At 46.1% G+C, this 19,993-nt stretch overlaps 1 protein-coding gene across 2 annotated transcripts in view; it reads right to left on the bottom strand.

Annotated features, from left to right (window-relative positions):
* The window catches only part of nek3 (NIMA related kinase 3), a 42,315-nt gene extending 32,280 nt beyond the window's left edge, over positions 1–10,035 (bottom strand). For both annotated transcript variants that reach the window (XM_064985409.1, XM_064985410.1), the window contains exons 1-3: positions 9,952–10,035; positions 9,218–9,352; positions 978–1,071 (exon numbers count right to left, since the gene is read on the bottom strand). In XM_064985409.1, the coding sequence (XP_064841481.1) occupies positions 978–1,071; positions 9,218–9,334 (211 nt within the window). In that variant the 5' untranslated portion in view covers positions 9,335–9,352; positions 9,952–10,035. The remainder of the gene's footprint in view (positions 1–977; positions 1,072–9,217; positions 9,353–9,951) is intronic.
* Positions 10,036–19,993: the final 9,958 nt, after the last annotated feature.

Here is a 19,993-nt window from a genome sequence, read left to right as displayed (position 1 = left end):
CCCTATACCCCAGTCCCAGTCCTATACCCCAGTCCTATACCCCAGTCCCAGTCCTATACCCCAGTCCCAGTCCTATACCCCAGTCCCAGTCCTATACCCCAGTCCCAGTCCTATACCCCAGTCCCAGTCCCAGTCCTATACCCCAGTCCCAGTCCTATACCCCAGTCCCAGTCCTATACTCCAGTCCCAGTCCTATACCCCAGTCCCAGTCCTATACTCCAGTCCCAGTCCCAGCCCTATACCCCAGTCCCAGTCCTATACCCCAGTCCCAGTCCCAGCCCTATACCCCAGTCCCAGTCCTATACCCCAGTCCCAGTCCCAGCCCTATACCCCAGTCCCAGTCCTATACCCCAGTCCCAGTCCTATACTCCAGTCCCAGTCCCAGTCCTATACCCCAGTCCCAGCCCTATACTCCAGTCCCAGTCCTATACCCCAGACCCAGTCCTATACCCCAGTCCCAGTCCTATACCCCAGTCCTATACCCCAGTCCCAGTCCTATACCCCAGTCCCAGTCCCAGTCCTATACCCCAGTCCCAGTCCCAGTCCTATACCCCAGTCCCAGTCCTATACCCCAGTCCCAGCCCTATACCCCAGTCCCAGTCCTATACCCCAGTCCTATACCCCAGTCCCAGTCCTATACCCCAGTCCTATACCCCAGTCCCAGTCCTATACCCCAGTCCCAGTCCTATACCCCAGTCCCAGTCCTATACCCCAGTCCCAGTCCTATACCCCAGTCCCAGTCCTATACCCCAGTCCCAGTCCTATACCCCAGTCCCAGCCCTATACCCCAGTCCCAGTCCTATACCCCAGTCCCAGTCCTATACCCCAGTCCCAGCCCTATACCCTAGTCCCAGTGACGTGGAAACAACGTTAATTCAACCAGTTTTTGCCCAATGGGGTTGCATAATCTGACAAGGATGGCAGTATCAAAGCATTTGCATTTCAAAAATCAAGATAGCCACAGTGAAATTGTCTACCTTCAAAAGAGTCCCTGAAGGCCACTATGCTGGGATGTTTCATCCTGGACAGGAGCACAGCTTCTCTTCTGGTGTTCGCCATCTTGGATTGTGTCTGAAAAAGACAGTTATTACTTGTATTTATTATATGTAATATATGTAGTTATTATTATTTATTTTACCTTTATTGAAATTTTATTTAACTAGGCAAGTGAGTTAAGAACAAATTCTTATTTACAAAAAATTTACAAAGGCAAAAGGCCTCCTGCGGGGTCAGGGGCCTGGGATTAAAATAAATATAAATAAATAAAATACAATATAAATATTTGATTTATTTATTTCACCTTTATTTAACCAGGCAGGCAAGTTGAGAACAAGTTCTCATTTACAACTGCGACCTGACCAAGGTAAAGCAAAGCAGTTCGACACAAACAACGACACAGAGTTACACATGGATTAAAACAAACATACAGTCAATAATACAGTATCAACAAGTCTATATACGATGTGAGCAAATGAGGGGAGATAAGGGAGGTAAAGGCAAAAAAAGGCCATGGTGGCAAAGTAAATAGAATATAGCAAGTAAAACACTGGAATGGTAGATTTGCAGTGGAAGAATGCTCAAAGTAGAGATAGAAATAATGGGGTGCAAAGGAGCAAAATAATTAAATACAGTAGGGGAAGAGGTTGTTGTTTTGGCTAAATTACAGGTGGGCTATGTACAGGTGCAGTAATCTGTGAGCTGCTCTGACAGCTGGTGCTTAAAACGTGTTTCCAGTTTCAGAGATTTGTGTAGTTCGTTCCAGTCATTGGCAGCAGAGAAAAGAAAGAAAAAAAGAAAACATTTGGTTTTAGGCGTGACCAGAGAGCTGCTGGAGAGCATGCTACAGGTGGGTGCTGCTATGGTGACCAGCGAGCTGAGATAAGGGGGGACTTGACCTAATAGGGGCTTGTAGATGACCTGGAGCCAGTGGGTTTGGCAACGAGTATGAAGCGAGGGCCAGCCAACGAGAGCGTACAGGTCGCAGTGGTGGGAGGTAAATGGGGCTTTGGTGACAAAATGGATTGCACTGTGATAGACTGCATCCAATTTATTAAGTAGGGTATTGGAGGCTATTTTGTAAATGACATCGCCAAAGTCGAGGGTCGGTAGGATGGTCAGTTTTTACGAGGGTATGTTTGGCAGCATGAGTGAAGGAGGCTTTGTTTGCGAAATAGGAAGCCAATTCTAGATTTAACTTTGGATTGGAGATGTTTGATATGGGTCTGGAAGGAGAGATTACAGTCTAACCAGACACCTAGGTATATGTAGATGTTTACATATTCTAAGTCAGAACCGTCTAGAGTAGTGATGCTGGATGGGCGGGGAGGTGCAGGCAGCGATCGGTTGAAGAGCATGCATTTAGATTTACTTGTATTTAAGAGCAGTTGGAGGCCACGGAAGGAGAGCTGTACGGCATTGAAGCTCGTCTGGAGGTTAGTTAACACAGTGTCCAAAGAAGGGCCAGAAGTATACAGAATTGTGTCGTCTACGTAGAGGTGGATCAGAGAATCACCAGCAGCAAGAGCGACATCGTTGATGTATACAGAGAAAAGAGTCGGCCCGAGAATTGAACCCTGTGGCACCCCCATAGAGACTGCCAGAGATCTGGACAAAAGGATAAATATAGAAATATAGGACATAACACACATCACAACAAGAGAGACAACACAACACTATATAAAGAGAGACCTAAAGACAACAACATAGCAAGGCAGCAACACATGACAATACAACATGGTAGCATGGTAGCGTGGTACAACATGGTAGCATGGTACAACATGGTAGCATGGTACAAACAGTACTGGGCACAGACAACAGCACAAAGGGCAAGAAGGTAGAGACAACAATACATCACACAAAGCAGCCGCAACTGTCAGTAAGATTGTCCATGATTGAGTCTTCGAATTAAGAGATTGAGGTAAAACGGTCCAGTATGAGTGTTTATTGCAGCTTGTTCTAGCCGCTCGAGAGCACCCTTACCCGCCGATCTACAAATAACGTCTCGGTAATCTGAATCAGGGTTAGTTTAGCAGCTGGGGGTGAAAGAGGAGTGATTACGACAGAGAAAACCAAGTCTAGATTTAACTTTAGCCTGCAGCTTTGATATGTGCTGAGCTGGTCCAGTGTTAAGAAGCCATGAAGAAGAAGAAGGCTCAGCCAGACCAGATGTAGCTACATGCATTATTACTAAATGCATGTAGGTTAACGCCAAAAGGAAAACATGCAAAGTAATATAGAGCTAGATATACATGTATATTGAAAACAGGTGCTTCCACACAGTAGGTTCGGGACGATACCCAGTATCGCGATACTCGTTAGTATACTGGCAAGGAAACAACACACCAAGCGGATTTCACACTTCGGGAAATTGATAGAAACAAACATGATTATGTTGCCATCTAAAGTCACATTTACTTTATTATCCAAGCTTCAGCACACAATATTTTACATACAGGTTTTTTTTAAAGGACCAAAGAGTCTGGTCTGCTTCCCTACCATAGGTGTGGTTCCTGAGTTAAGAAATGAACATCATGTTTAGGGTATAGAGTCTGGTCTGCTTCCCTACCATAGGTGTGGTTCCTGAGTTAAGAAATGAACATCATGTTTAGGGTGTAGAGTCTGTTCTGCTTCCCTACCATAGGTGTGGTTCCTGAGTTAAGAAATGAACATCATGTTTAGGGTAGAGTCTGGTCTGCTTCCCTACCATAGGTGTGGTTCCTGAGTTAAGAAATGAACATCATGTTTAGGGTATAGAGTCTGGTCTGCTTCCCTACCATAGGTGTGGTTCCTGAGTTAAGAAATGAACATCATGTTTAGGGTATAGAGTCTGGTCTGCTTCCCTACCATAGGTGTGGTTCCTGAGTTAAGAAATGAACATCATGTTTAGGGTATAGAGTCTGGTCTGCTTCCCTACCATTAGGTGTGGTTCGGCTTCCGAACGCCAGGACTTCTATACCAGGCGGCGTCAGAGGAAGGCCCTAAAAATTGTCAAAGACTCAAGCCACCATAGTCATATAGTTGAAGTCGGAAGTTTACATAGCCAAATACATTTAAACTACATTTTTCACAATTCCTGACATTTAATCCTACTAAAAAATTCCCTGTCTTAGGTCTGTTAGGATCACCGGTTTATTTTAAGAATGTGAAATGTCAGAATAATAGTAGAGGGAATGATTTATTTTATTTCTTTCATCACATTCCCAGTGGGTCATACGCTCAATTAGTATTTGGTAGAATTGCCTTTAAATTGTTTACCTTGGGTCAAACGCTTTGGGTAGCCTTGCACAAGCTTCCCACAATAAGACGGGTGAATTTTGTCCCACTTCTCCTGACAGAGCTGGTGTAACTGAGTCAGGTTTGTAGGCCTCCTTGTTCACATATGCTTTTTCAGTTCTGCCCACAAATATTCTATAGGATTGAGGTCAGGGCTTTGTGATGGCCTCTCCAATACCTTGACTTTGTTGTCCTTCAGCCATTTTGCCACAACGTTGGAAGTATGCTTGGGGTCATTGTCCATTTGGAAGACCAATTTGTGACCAAGCTTTAACTGATGTCTTGCTTCAATATATCCACATAATATGTCATACCTCATGATGCCATCTATTTTGTGAAGCGCACTAGTGCCTCCTGCAGCAAAGAACGCCCACAACATGATGCTGCCACCAAATCAAATGTATTTGTCACATACACGTATTTAGCAGATGTTAATGGTCACATGTTTAGCAGATGTTAATGGTTACATGGTTAGCAGATGTTAATGGTCACATGGTTAGCAGACGTTAATGGTCACATGGTTAGCAGACGTTAATGGTCACATGGTTAGCAGACGTTAATGGTCACATGGTTAGCAGACGTTAATGGTCACATGGTTAGCAGACGTTAATGGTCACATGGTTAGCAGACGTTAATGGTCACATGGTTAGCAGACGTTAATGGTCACATGGTTAGCAGACGTTAATGGTCACATGGTTAGCAGACGTTAATGGTCACATGGTTAGCAGACGTTAATGGTCACATGGTTAGCAGACGTTAATGGTCACATGGTTAGCAGACGTTAATGGTCACATGGTTAGCAGACGTTAATGGTCACATGGTTAGCAGACGTTAATGGTCACATGGTTAGCAGACGTTAATGGTCACATGGTTAGCAGACGTTAATGGTCACATGGTTAGCAGACGTTAATGGTCACATTTAGCAGACGTTAATGGTCACATGGTTAGCAGGCGTTAATGGTCACATGGTTAGCAGGCGTTAATGGTCACATGGTTAGCAGGCGTTAATGGTCACATGGTTAGCAGGCGTTAATGGTCACATGGTTAGCAGGCGTTAATGGTCACATGGTTAGCAGACGTTAATGGTCACATGGTTAGCAGGCGTTAATGGTCACATGGTTAGCAGGCGTTAATGGTCACATGGTTAGCAGGCGTTAATGGTCACATGGTTAGCAGACGTTAATGGTCACATGGTTAGCAGGCGTTAATGGTCACATGGTTAGCAGACGTTAATGGTCACATGGTTAGCAGGCGTTAATGGTCACATGGTTAGCAGGCGTTAATGGTCACATGGTTAGCAGACGTTAATGGTCACATGGTTAGCAGACGTTAATGGTCACATGGTTAGCAGCGTTAATGGTCACATGGTTAGCAGCGTTAATGGTCACATGGTTAGCAGACGTTAATGGTCACATGGTTAGCAGACGTTAATGGTCACATGGTTAGCAGACGTTAATGGTCACATGGTTAGCAGACGTTAATGGTCACATGGTTAGCAGGCGTTAATGGTCACATGGTTAGCAGACGTTAATGGTCACATGGTTAGCAGGCGTTAATGGTCACATGGTTAGCAGACGTTAATGGTCACATGGTTAGCAGACGTTAATGGTCACATGGTTAGCAGACGTTAATGGTCACATGGTTAGCAGACGTTAATGGTCACATGGTTAGCAGGCGTTAATGGTCACATGGTTAGCAGGCGTTAATGGTCACATGGTTAGCAGGCGTTAATGGTCACATGGTTAGCAGGCGTTAATGGTCACATGGTTAGCAGGCGTTAATGGTCACATGGTTAGCAGGCGTTAATGGTCACATGGTTAGCAGGCGTTAATGGTCACATGGTTAGCAGGCGTTAATGGTCACATGGTTAGCAGGCGTTAATGGTCACATGGTTAGCAGGCGTTAATGGTCACATGGTTAGCAGGCGTTAATGGTCACATGGTTAGCAGACGTTAATGGTCACATGGTTAGCAGGCGTTAATGGTCACATGGTTAGCAGGCGTTAATGGTCACATGGTTAGCAGACGTTAATGGTCACATGGTTAGCAGACGTTAATGGTCACATGGTTAGCAGACGTTAATGGTCACATGGTTAGCAGACGTTAATGGTCACATGGTTAGCAGATGTTAATGGTCACATGTTTAGCAGATGTTAATGGTCACATGGTTAGCAGATGTTAATGTGAGTGTAGTGAAATACCACCGTGCTTCACGGTTGGGATGGTGTTCTTCGGCTTGCAAGCCTCCCCCTTTTCCCTCCAAACAGTTCTATTTTTGTTTCATCAGACCAGAGGACATTTCTCCAAAAAGTACGACCTTTTTCCCCATGTGCAGTTGCAAACTGTAGTCTGGCTTTTTTATGGCGGTTTTGGAGCAGTGGCTTCTTCCTTGCTGAGCGGCCTTTCAGGTTATGTCGATATAGGACTTGTTTTACTGTGGATATAGATACTTTTGTACCTGTTTCCTCCAGCATCTTCACAAGGTCCTTTGCTGTTGTTCTGGGATTGATTTGCACTTATCGCACTAAAGTACATTAATCTCTAGGAGACAGAACGCATCTCCTTCCTGAGAGGTATGACGGCTGCGTGGTCACATGGTGTTTATACTTGTGTACTATTGTTTGTACAGATGAACGTAGTAGCTTCAGCGTTTGGAAATTGCTCCCAAGGATGGACCAGGCTCGTGATGTCCACAATTTTTCTTCTGAGGTCTTGGCTGATTTCTTTTGATTTTCCCATGATGTCAAGCAAAGAGGCACCGAGTTTGAAGGTAGGCCTTGAAATACATCCACAGGTACACTCCTTATTGACTCAATGATGTCAATTAGCCTATCAGAAGCTTCTAAAGCCATAACATAATTTTCTGGAATTTTCCAAGCTGTTTAAAGGCACAGTCAACTTAGTGTATGTAAACCTCTGACCCACTGGAATTGTGATACAGTGAATTATAACTGAAATAATCTCTCTGTAAACAATTGTTGGAAAAATTACTTGTGTCATGCACAAAATAGATGTCCTAACCGACTTGCCAAAACTATAGTTAGTTAACAAGAAATTTGTGGAGTGGTTGAAAAATGAGTTTAAATGACTCCAACATAAGTGTATGTAAACTTCTGACTTCAACTGTAGACTGTTCTCTCTGCTAACGCACAGCAAGCGGTACCAGAGCACCAAGTCTAGGACCAAGAGGCTCGTTAATGTGCTCCAGCACATTGACTCTGTACGTAATACCCTGTATATAGCCTCCACATTGACTCTGTACCGTAATACCCTGTATATAGCCTCCACACTGACTCTGTACCGTAATACCCTGTATATAGCCTCCACACTGACTCTGTACCGTAATACCCTGTATATAGCCTCCACACTGACTCTGTACCGTAATACCCTGTATATAGCCTCCACATTGCCTCTGTACCGTAATACCCTGTATATAGCCTCCACATTGACGATGTACTGTAATACCCTGTATATAGCCTCCACATTGCCTCTGTACCGTAATACCCTGTATATAGCCTCCACATTGACGATGTACTGTAATACCCTGTATATAGCCTCCACATTGACTCTGTACCGGTACCCCCTGTATATAGCCTCCACATTGCCTCTGTACCGTAATACCCTGTATATAGCCTCCACATTGCCTCTGTACCCCAATACCCTGTATATAGCCTCCACATTGCCTCTGTACCGTAATACCCTGTATATAGACTCCACATTGACTCTGTACCGTAATACCCTGTATATAGCCTCCACACTGACTCTGTACTGTAATACCCTGTATATAGCCTCCACATTGCCTCTGTACCCTAATACCCTGTATATAGCCTCCACATTGCCTCTGTACCGTAATACCCTGTATATAGCCTCCACATTGCCTCTGTACCGTAATACCCTGTATATAGCCTCCACATTGCCTCTGTACCGTAATACCCTGTATATAGCCTCCACATTGCCTCTGTACCCTAATACCCTGTATATAGCCTCCACATTGCCTCTGTACCGTAATACCCTGTATATAGCCTCCACATTGCCTCTGTACCGTAATACCCTGTATATAGCCTCCACATTGACTCTGTACCGTAATACCCTGTATATAGCCTCCACATTGTCTCTGAAGAATTGGGCGTTGCTTCCCTCCAATGGAGATCCAGACACTTGGAGAACCTGTGACAAGGTGCATTGAAGCTGTTCTGGCTGCTCGTGGTGGACCTTCGTCCTGTTAGACACTAGGTTAGGCCAGCAGCATACCACCCTGCATACCCCCTGCATACTACCCAGCATACCACACTGCATACCACCCAGCATACTACCCAGCATACCACCCTGCATACCACCCAGTTTACCACCCTGCATACTACCCCGCATACTACCCAGCATACCACCCTGCATACCACCCCGCATACCACCCCGCATACTACCCTGCATACCACCCAGCATACCACCCTGCATACCACCCCGCATACCACCCAGCATACCACCCTGCATACCACCCCGCATACTACCCAGCATACTACCCTGCATACTACCAGGATGGAAGACCAGATGCTGCTGGAAGTGGTGTTGGAGGGCCAGTAGGAGGCACTATTTCCTCTGGTCTAGATAAATATCCCACTGCCCTGTGTAGGGGAACGTTAAACGGGTGTCCTGACTCTCTGAGGTCATTAAAGATCCCATGGCACTTATCGTAAGAGTAGGGGTGTTAACCCTGGTGTCCTGGCTAAATTCCCAATCTGGCCCTCAAACCATCACGGTCACCTAATAATCCCCAGTTTACGATTGGCTCCTTCATCCCCCTCCTCTCCCCTGAAACTATTCCCCAGGTTGTTGCTGTAAATGGGAACATGTTCTCAGTCAACTTACCCGGTTAAATAAAACAAATGTTGGTCTATACTTTGGCGGTTACGGTAATCCTTTTTTTTTTTTAAATGGTAATAGTAACCTACCTTTGGGAGTAGGATCTCTTTCATGACATAGTTCTCATGGTTGATTCTGGATTGGACAAGTAGTGCCCGACCAAAGGACCCTTCACCTATTACTTTCTGCACCGAGTACCCATCCATTGTCACACTGGAATTGATCTGAAAGAAGAAGACTATATTACCAGAAAGCATTACAATCAATGTGTATGTTGTTGTTTTGGATGTATACGAGCCATCTCAAACATTGGCCTGTCTTTATCACCCAATGTACCATGTTATGTGTAGCTATCATGTTGTGCTGCCATGTTGAGTCGCTTCCATGCTATGTTGTCATATGTTTGTTGTTTTTAGGTCTTTCTTGTGATGAGTTTTGTCCAAAATATATATGTATATATTTTTTTATTATTCCAGCCCCCGTCACTGCAGGAGGCATTTTGGTAGGCAGAAATTGTGCTTTAACTGACTTGCCTAGTTAAATAAAGTTTAAATAAAGAATAACATCACTTTATTTATAAAGTGGTCGGTCAATTTGACTTGATGGCTTGGGGGTATCACCTGACAGTTAGGTTACTAGCCAAACGTTTCACCTTCTATTTGAGGTTGAGCTGACCGTCTCATAATGAAACAAGAAACTGTGTAACGACTGCACACAAGCTTGTTCACGAACAAAATCAAATATTGAATACACGAGGCAACAAAACAAAAAATGCTGACGTGTCATTTATAGCTTGGTAAATAAAATGCTGCTTTTTACATACTTTTCTGGTGGGATTGTGTCAATGTTATCCGCGTGTGTTCGGTATTCTTTGTCCACCGCTCTGCTTCCGTATTATTGTATGACGTGGCAAGGTGCAGTCCTTTCAAAGACATGCTCTAATATCATTCAGCCACGAGATGGCGGTAGAAGTACAGTTATACATCGATTAGGTGAATAGGATATTTTGAGCGTTTTTTTACAATAATGTAATTTAGTTACAAGTCAGGTAGCCTAAATGAAGAGCCCTGTCTCTCTGAGGTAGGGTGGCAGGGAGCCGACATGAGGAGCCCTGTCTATCTTATGTAGGGTGGCAGGTAGCCTAAATGAAGAGCCCTGTCTCTCTGATGTAGGGTGGCAGGGAGCCTAAATGAGGAGCCCTGTCTATCTGATGTAGGGTGGCAGGAAGCCTAAAGGAAGAGCCCTGTCTATCTGATGTAGGGTGACAGGTAGCCTAAATGAGGAGCCCTGTCTATCTGATGTAGGGTGGCAGGAAGCCGACATGAGGAGCCCTGTCTATCTTATGTAGGGTGGCAGGTAGCCTAAATTAAGAGCCCTGTCTATCTGATGTAGGGTGGCAGGAAGCCTAAATGAAGAGCCCTGTCTATCTGATGTAGGGTGGCAGGAAGCCTAAATGAAGAGCCCTGTCTATCTGATGTAGGGTGGCAGGAAGCCTAAATGAAGAGCCCTGTCTATCTGATGTAGGGTGACAGGTAGCCTAAATTAAGAGCCCTGTCTATCTGATGTAGGGTGGCAGGAAGCCTAAATGAAGAGCCCTGTCTATCTGATGTAGGGTGACAGGTCGCCTAATTTAAAAAAAAAAAAATATTTTTATTTTTTATTTTTTTTATTTCACCTTTATTTAACCAGGTAGGCTAGTTGAGAACAAGTTCTCATTTGCAACTGCGACCTGGCCAAGATAAAGCATAGCAGTGTGAACAGACAACACAGAGTTACACATGGAGTAAACAATTAACGAGTCAATAACGCAGTAGAAAAAAAAGGGGAGTCTATATACATTGTGTGCAAAAGGCATGAGGAGGTAGGCAAATAATTACAATTAAATGAGGAGCCCTGTCTATCTGATGTAGGGCGGCAGGTCGCCTGGTTGGCCCTACAACGAACAAGATTACAGGTTGGCCCTACAACCAACAATATTACTGGTAGGCTCTACAACGAACAAGATTACAGGTTGGCCCTACAACCAACAATATTACTGGTTGGCCCTACAACCAACAATATTACTGGTAGGCCCTACAACCAACAAGATTACAGGTAGGCCCTACAACCAACAAGATTACAGGTAGGCCCTACAGCCAACAATATTACTGGTAGACCCTACAACCAACAATATTACTGGTAGGCCCTACAACCAACAAGATTGCAGGTAGGCCCTACAACCAACAAGATTACTGGTAGGCCCTAAAACCAACAAGATTACTGGTAGACCCTACAACCAACAATATTACTGGTAGGCCCTACAACCAACAAGATTACAGTTAGGCCCTACAACCAACAAGATTACAGGTAGGCCCTACAACCAACAAGATTACTGGTAGGCCCTAAAACCAACAATATTACTGGTAGGCCCTACAACCAACAATATTACTGGTAGGCCCTACAACCAACAATATTACTGGTAGGCCCTACAACCAATAAGATTACTGGTAGACCCTACAACCAACAATATTACAGGTAGGCCCTACAACCAACAAGATTACTGGTAGGCCCTACAACCAACAAGATTACAGGTAGACCCTACAACGAACAAGATTACTGGTAGGCTCTACAACCAATAACATTACTGGTAGACCCTACAACCAACAAGATTACAGGTAGACCCTACAACGAACAAGATTACTGGTAGGCTCTACAACCAATAACATTACTGGTAGGCCCTACAACCAACAATATTACTGGTAGGCCCTACAACCAATAAGATTACTGGTAGGCTCTACAACCAATAACATTACTGGTAGACCCTACAACCAACAATATTACAGGTAGGCCCTACAACGAACAAGATTACTCTGCCGCCGGGTAAATGTGTGTCGAGCTGACATTTGTCCCAGCAGTTTTCAATCCATTTTGATCAAGTCTAATAAAAACTTTGACGTGAAAACGTTAAAAGGAGGATAAAAAGCTATAGTTTTTTTAGACTGACTTGCCCCCATGATTCGTCAACTCCTGTCCTTCACATATCAGAGCGCTGCAAGTTCTGTGTGTGTTTTGACCAATCAGATTTACAGAAATCCTCAGTTGCGAGGGTTTTGCACAATGCAGGTTTAGCAAAGGGACACTTTCCTCTGGTATTTATTTAGCCAACCTGGTCTCAGAGCATTTTCATAATATTCTGTACATAAATTTGAAACACTCAATGTTACGTTTCGTATGGTATGTACAGTATACATTTTTTATTACAATTCGAATGATGTGTTACAAATTGAAATCTGTACAACATGTTCGAATTGCAATTTGTAAGATATGCTACGAATTTGCAAAACGTACAGTTAGCTGGCTAACGTTAGCTAGGCTAGGGGTTAGTGTTAGGGTTATGTATGGCAGTTAGGTTAAAGGGTTAAGGTTTGGGTTATAGGGGAAGGGTTAGTGAACATGCTAAGTAGTTGCAAAGTAGGTAAAAAGTAGCTTAAACATAAGTAAGCAGTTGCGAATTTGCTCATTAGCTAAAATGCAAAGATTGTCTATCATGAGATTCAAGCACGCATCCTCTGGGTTGCTAGATTTTCACATTATACACCCACCCATGCTCCCTCCTTTCATATATCATACTAATTTGAGTTTACCAGATTTACATTTATTATGTTACGTCTAGTCTATGAGACCAGACTGCGCTCACAACATGTCAGATCTGAGATTACTATTGTTTAGGCTGCTGCAACATTTCTTTTAAAAAAAAAAGATGTTGCTTGTGTCTGTGATATGTTTGCTAAATCAGCCTGGTCTCAATCAACTGTATTTTTTATTTTACTAGGTAAGTCAGTTAAGAACAAAATCTTATTTTCAATGATGGCCTAAGAACAGTGGGTTCACTGCCTGTTCAGGGGTAGAAAGACAGATTTGTACCTTGTCAGCTCAAGGATATGAACTTGCAACCTTTCGGTTACTAGTCCAACGCTCTAACCACTAGGCTACCCTGCAGACCCAAATATAGGATGAATCTGATCAACTATAGCCTGACTGATAACTGCAGCTCAATACAGATTACAGGATGCCCCCTGTCCACTCTGGCAGTAACATTGTGTATTTAAAGTCCATTTATTTGTGTAAGGAGAAACATGTAAACGTGATCCAATTTGGTTTATATTCAGCCTACCTAGACCTCATCAATCCAAAACTGTAATTAGTCAATCAATACAATAGTGATTTCATAAAGGAAAAGGGGCGGGGGGTAGCTAGTCGGTTGTACAACTGAATGTATTCAACTGAAATGGGTCTTCCACATTTAACCCAACCCCTCTGAATCAGAGAGGTGCGGTGGGTTGTCATAATCAACATCTACGTCTTCGGCATCCCGGGGGGGAACAGTGTGTTACCTGCGTTGCTCAACTGTGTGACTAACTATTTTAAATACAGTTGCGTAGGCCTACATGATGCACACCTGCATAAACCAAGCTGAGCCCCGTGGGTTCTATTGTACAACCACAGCTGTTATGTCTGAGTAAAGGAAACCCTGTCTCGTTTTAAAGTATGATTCATACCAACAAGTACAAGGTTGCTTCAGGTTTTTTATCCTCCCTTTGGGGGGCCAAGTTTTTTTTCTAAACCATGTGACCTAATTGGAAAAACTCTGGTCCCATCATAGCCCATACAAAACCTTTTTTATAATTGATTAATTACGGTCATACCCTATAGAGGGCCTGGAGTTTTACCTGGTTGGGTTGTCGGACCCCAGAAGGTGAACTCTGGGACCTGTGGTGCCACCTCATGACATGTGTTGGGTGAACTCTGGGTCCTGTGGGGACAGCGGGGATGTTCAGCAGGTTTGGAGCTGCGGAGTCCATCCACAGTGACCAAGGCATAACCTTTGTGTCCTGTGTGTTCGCCACCATGTGTGAGAGGCTGGGTATGACCCGCACGACTCCTCTCCATCCTCAAAGTGATGGCCTTGTGGAGCGCTTCAACAAAACGCTTAGACAGCAGCTGGCCATCGTCTCTCAGGCAAACAACAGCGTGACTGGGACAAGCACCTGCCCATGGTCCTCATGGCATACCACGCCACTGTCCAAGACCACCTCCAGCACACCTGCCTTCCTCATGCTGGGGAGAGAGATCCGCACCCCTGCGGAGATGGCGTTTGGTCGGCCCCTAGATAGCCCTCCTGATATGGTATGTTCTGGAGCCCTCCTGTTCCAGAGTATGTTCTGGAGCCCTCCTGTTCCAGAGTATGTTCTGGAGCCCTCCTGTTCCAGAGTATGTTCTGGAGCCCTCCTGATATGGTATGTTCTGGAGCCCTCCTGTTCCAGAGTATGTTCTGGAGCCCTCCTGTTCCGGAGTATGTTATGGAGCCCTCTTGTTCCAGAGTATGTTCTGGAGCCCTCCTGTTCCAGAGTATGTTCTGGAGCCCTCCTGTTCCGGAGTATGTTCTGGAGCCCTCCTGTTCCGGAGTATGTTCTGGAGCCCTCCTGATATGGTATGTTCTGGAGCCCTCCTGTTCCAGAGTATGTTCTGGAGCCCTCCTGTTCCAGAGTATGTTCTGGAGCCCTCCTGATATGGTATGTTCTGGAGCCCTCCTGTTCCAGAGTATGTTCTGGAGCCCTCCTGATATGGTATGTTCTGGAGCCCTCCTGTTCCGGAGTATGTTCTGGAGCCTTCCTGATATGGTATGTTCTGGAGCCCTCCTGTTCCAGAGTATGTTCTGGAGCCCTCCTGATATGGTATGTTCTGGAGCCCTCCTGTTCCAGAGTATGTTCTGGAGCCCTCCTGTTCCAGAGTATGTTCTGGAGCCCTCCTGTTCCAGAGTATGTTCTGGAGCCCTCCTGTTCCGGAGTATGTTCTGGAGCCCTCCTGATATGGTATGTTCTGGAGCCCTCCTGATGTTATGGTATGTTCTGGAGCCCTCCTGTTCCAGAGTATGTTCTGGAGCCCTCCTGTTCCAGAGTATGTTCTGGAGCCCTCCTGTTCCAGAGTATGTTCTGGAGCCCTCCTGATATGGTATGTTCTGGAGCCCTCCTGTTCCGGAGTATGTTCTGGAGCCCTCCTGTTCCAGAGTATGTTCTGGAGCCCTCCTGTTCCAGAGTATGTTCTGGAGCCCTCCTGTTCCAGAGTATGTTCTGGAGCCCTCCTGTTCCAGAGTATGTTCCGGAGCCCTCCTGTTCCAGAGTATGTTCCGGAGCCCTCCTGTTCCAGAGTATGTTCCGGAGCCCTCCTGATATGGTATGTTCCGGAGCCCTCCTGATATGGTATGTTCTGGAGCCCTCCTGTTCCAGAGTATGTTCTGGAGCCCTCCTGTTCCAGAGTATGTTCTGGAGCCCTCCTGTTCCAGAGTATGTTCCGGAGCCCTCCTGTTCCAGAGTATGTTCTGGAGCCCTCCCCTCCTGTTCCAGAGTATGTTCTGGAGCCCTCCTGATATGGTATGTTCTGGAGCCCTCCTGTTCCAGAGTATGTTCTGGAGCCCTCCTGTTCCAGAGTATGTTCTGGAGCCCTCCTGTTCCAGAGTATGTTCTGGAGCCCTCCTGTTCCAGAGTATGTTCTGGAGCCCTCCTGTTCCAGAGTATGTTCTGGAGCCCTCCTGTTCCAGAGTATGTTCTGGAGCCCTCCTGTTCCAGAGTATGTTCTGGAGCCCTCCTGTTCCAGAGTATGTTCCGGAGCCCTCCTGATATGGTATGTTCTGGAGCCCTCCTGATATGGTATGTTCTGGAGCCCTCCTGATATGGTATGTTCTGGAGCCCTCCTGATATGGTATGTTCTGGAGCCCTCCTGTTCCAGAGTATGTTCTGGAGCCCTCCTGTTCCAGAGTATGTTCTGGAGCCCTCCTGTTCCAGAGTATGTTCTGGAGCCCTCCTGATATGGTATGTTCTGGAGCCCTCCTGTTCCAGAGTATGTTCTGGAGCCCTCCTGTTCCAGAGTATGTTCTGGAGCCCTCCTGTTCCAGAGTATGTTCTGGAGCCCTCCTGTTCCAGAGTATGTTCTGGAGCCCTCCTGTTCCAGAGTATGTTCTGGAGCCCTCCTGTTCCAGAGTATGTTCTGGAGCCCTCCTGTTCCAGAGTATGTTCTGGAGCCCTCCTGTTCCAGAGTATGTTCTGGAGCCCTCCTGATATGGTATGTTCTGGAGCCCTCCTGTTCCAGAGTATGTTCTGGAGCCCTCCTGTTCCAGAGTATGTTCTGGAGCCCTCCTGTTCCAGAGTATGTTCTGGAGCCCTCCTGTTCCAGAGTATGTTCTGGAGCCCTCCTGTTCCAGAGTATGTTCTGGAGCCCTCCTGTTCCAGAGTATGTTCTGGAGCCCTCCTGTTCCAGAGTATGTTCTGGAGCCCTCCTGTTCCAGAGTATGTTCTGGAGCCCTCCTGTTCCAGAGTATGTTCTGGAGCCCTCCTGTTCCAGAGTATGTTCTGGAGCCCTCCTGTTCCAGAGTATGTTCTGGAGCACTCCTGTTCCAGAGTATGTTCTGGAGCCCTCCTCTCCAGAGTATGTTCTGGAGCCCTCCTGATATGGTATGTTCTGGAGCCCTCCTGTTCCAGAGTATGTTCTGGAGCCCTCCTGATATGGTATGTTCTGGAGCCCTCCTGTTCCAGAGTATGTTCTGGAGCCCTCCTGTTCCAGAGTATGTTCTGGAGCCCTCCTGTTCCAGAGTATGTTCTGGAGCCCTCCTGTTCCAGAGTATGTTCTGGAGCACTCCTGTTCCAGAGTATGTTCTGGAGCCCTCCTGATATGGTATGTTCTGGAGCCCTCCTGTTCCAGAGTATGTTCTGGAGCCCTCCTGATATGGTATGTTCTGGAGCCCTCCTGTTCCAGAGTATGTTCTGGAGCCCTCCTGTTCCGGAGTATGTTCTGGAGCCCTCCTGATATGGTATGTTCTGGAGCCCTCCTGTTCCAGAGTATGTTCTGGAGCCCTCCTGTTCCAGAGTATGTTCTGGAGCCCTCCTGTTCCAGAGTATGTTCTGGAGCCCTCCTGTTCCAGAGTATGTTCTGGAGCCCTCCTGTTCCAGAGTATGTTCTGGAGCCCTCCTGTTCCAGAGTATGTTCTGGAGCCCTCCTGTTCCAGAGTATGTTCTGGAGCCCTCCTGTTCCAGAGTATGTTCTGGAGCCCTCCTGATATGGTATGTTCTGGAGCCCTCCTGTTCCAGAGTATGTTCTGGAGCCCTCCTGTTCCAGAGTATGTTCTGGAGCCCTCCTGTTCCAGAGTATGTTCTGGAGCCCTCCTGATATGGTATGTTCTGGAGCCCTCCTGTTCCAGAGTATGTTCTGGAGCCCTCCTGTTCCAGAGTATGTTCTGGAGCACTCCTGTTCCAGAGTATGTTCTGGAGCCCTCCTGATATGGTATGTTCTGGAGCCCTCCTGTTCCAGAGTATGTTCTGGAGCCCTCCTGATATGGTATGTTCTGGAGCCCTCCTGTTCCGGAGTATGTTCTGGAGCCCTCCTGTTCCGGAGTATGTTCTGGAGCCCTCCTGTTCCAGAGTATGTTCTGGAGCCCTCCTGATATGGTATGTTCTGGAGCCCTCCTGTTCCAGAGTATGTTCTGGAGCCCTCCTGTTCCAGAGTATGTTCTGGAGCCCTCCTGTTCCAGAGTATGTTCTGGAGCCCTCCTGTTCCAGAGTATGTTCTGGAGCCCTCCTGTTCCAGAGTATGTTCTGGAGCCCTCCTGTTCCAGAGTATGTTCTGGAGCCCTCCTGTTCCAGAGTATGTTCTGGAGCCCTCCTGATATGGTATGTTCTGGAGCCCTCCTGTTCCAGAGTATGTTCTGGAGCCCTCCTGTTCCAGAGTATGTTCTGGAGCCCTCCTGTTCCAGAGTATGTTCTGGAGCCCTCCTGTTCCAGAGTATGTTCTGGAGCCCTCCTGTTCCAGAGTATGTTCTGGAGCCCTCCTGTTCCAGAGTATGTTCTGGAGCCCTCCTGTTCCAGAGTATGTTCTGGAGCCCTCCTGATATGGTATGTTCTGGAGCCCTCCTGATATGGTATGTTCTGGAGCCCTCCTGTTCCAGAGTATGTTCTGGAGCCCTCCTGTTCCAGAGTATGTTCTGGAGCCCTCCTGTTCCAGAGTATGTTCTGGAGCCCTCCTGTTCCAGAGTATGTTCTGGAGCCCTCCTGATATGGTATGTTCTGGAGCCCTCCTGTTCCAGAGTATGTTCTGGAGCCCTCCTGTTCCAGAGTATGTTCTGGAGCCCTCCTGTTCCAGAGTATGTTCTGGAGCCCTCCTGTTCCAGAGTATGTTCTGGAGCCCTCCTGTTCCAGAGTATGTTCTGGAGCCCTCCTGTTCCAGAGTATGTTCTGGAGCCCTCCTGTTCCAGAGTATGTTCTGGAGCCCTCCTGTTCCAGAGTATGTTCTGGAGCCCTCCTGATATGGTATGTTCTGGAGCCCTCCTGTTCCGGAGTATGTTCTGGAGCCCTCCTGTTCCAGAGTATGTTCTGGAGCCCTCCTGATATGGTATGTTCTGGAGCCCTCCTGTTCCAGAGTATGTTCTGGAGCCCTCCTGTTCCAGAGTATGTTCTGGAGCCCTCCTGTTCCAGAGTATGTTCTGGAGCCCTCCTGTTCCAGAGTATGTTCTGGAGCCCTCCTGTTCCAGAGTATGTTCTGGAGCCCTCCTGTTCCAGAGTATGTTCTGCTATCTACTCCGATTTCAGAGCACTGTCTGTGTCACGAATCCCGCCTGTTCGGGCAGCGCTCGGTGGTCGCCGGCCTACTAGCGTTCACCTATCCCCTTTTCTGTTTCATTTAGTTGTGTCTGATTAGTTGCACCTGTTTCTTGTTTAGGTTTTGGTTGTGGGCTATTTAAACCCAGTAGGCCCGCGGGCTTGTTTTTCTGTTTGTGGCATGTGATTTTTGGTGGTATTCATTTTTCAGATCAGTTTCGTCCTGTTTGTTTGGACTGGGTCTTTACGCGCCCTTATGTGTGTGGTGTGACCGTCTCTCTGATTTTTTTGGAAAATAAAGATTCACATCCTTTGAACTACCGTGCGCTCTGCGCCTGACTCCTCCACCCACTACTCATAGAAGCCGTGACAATCTGAGTGTGCCAGAGTGCAGAATAACTGATGAATTTACACCTGTTGAATATGGCCGGTGTCAGTAAACATCTACAAAAAAAAAAAAAAAACGTAATTCAATTGTTGTCAGCAGCAGCACAGTTACAGTGAGTCATCAACACTCTGGATAACATGAAAACAGCCTAACCAACTCTGCTGGGGAGAGTCAAATGTTCAGAGTGAGGTGTTCTCTCATTTGTGTCTGGAAGTAGCAAGCTAGCCAGTTAGCTTGGGTACTTGGATGTGAGGTCAGAAACCTCGGATCAACCCTACTCTTCGGCCAGAGCATCCAGTGTGCGCTCTGAACGCCCCGAGAGTGTTCGACAACGCTTTGGATTTACGAATGCCGAGAACACACACTGGCACTCCAGATTGAATTTACCAACACCCCCGAAATCGTAAAAATGTCAAGCTAGCTAGTCATTTGTTTTGCTAAAAAGCTATCAAGAAGTTGCATAGGAACAGCATCAACTTCCGGTAGACGCTCAACTGAAAAGATACCGTTCATTTACAGTATACTAAAATTAACTAATAGTTTATAGTATTTAGTAAATACTCATTAAGTATGTAGTATACAGTATGTTAGTGTGGGTTTTCGAACACAGCTTAGGTATAAGGTAGGGGTTCGGTCAACAACATTACACAGGCGTATTCTTTGTGGTATTCACAATTTACCACAGCCACAAATGGCTAAATCATGCCTAATACTACAACTTATTTTCTTAAAATCAGATTTTAAACCGAACCCTAATCCTAACCACACTGCTAACCCTAATCCTTAACCACACTGCGAACCCTAACCTTAACCACACTGCTAACCCTAACCCTTAACCCTAACCTTAACCACAC

This window comes from Oncorhynchus masou, chromosome 13 (assembly GCF_036934945.1).
Source record: "Oncorhynchus masou masou isolate Uvic2021 chromosome 13, UVic_Omas_1.1, whole genome shotgun sequence".
Lineage (NCBI taxonomy): Eukaryota > Metazoa > Chordata > Actinopteri > Salmoniformes > Salmonidae > Oncorhynchus > Oncorhynchus masou.
The sequence above is the reverse complement of the archived record's forward strand: the minus strand, read 5'-3'. Positions and strand labels throughout refer to the sequence as shown.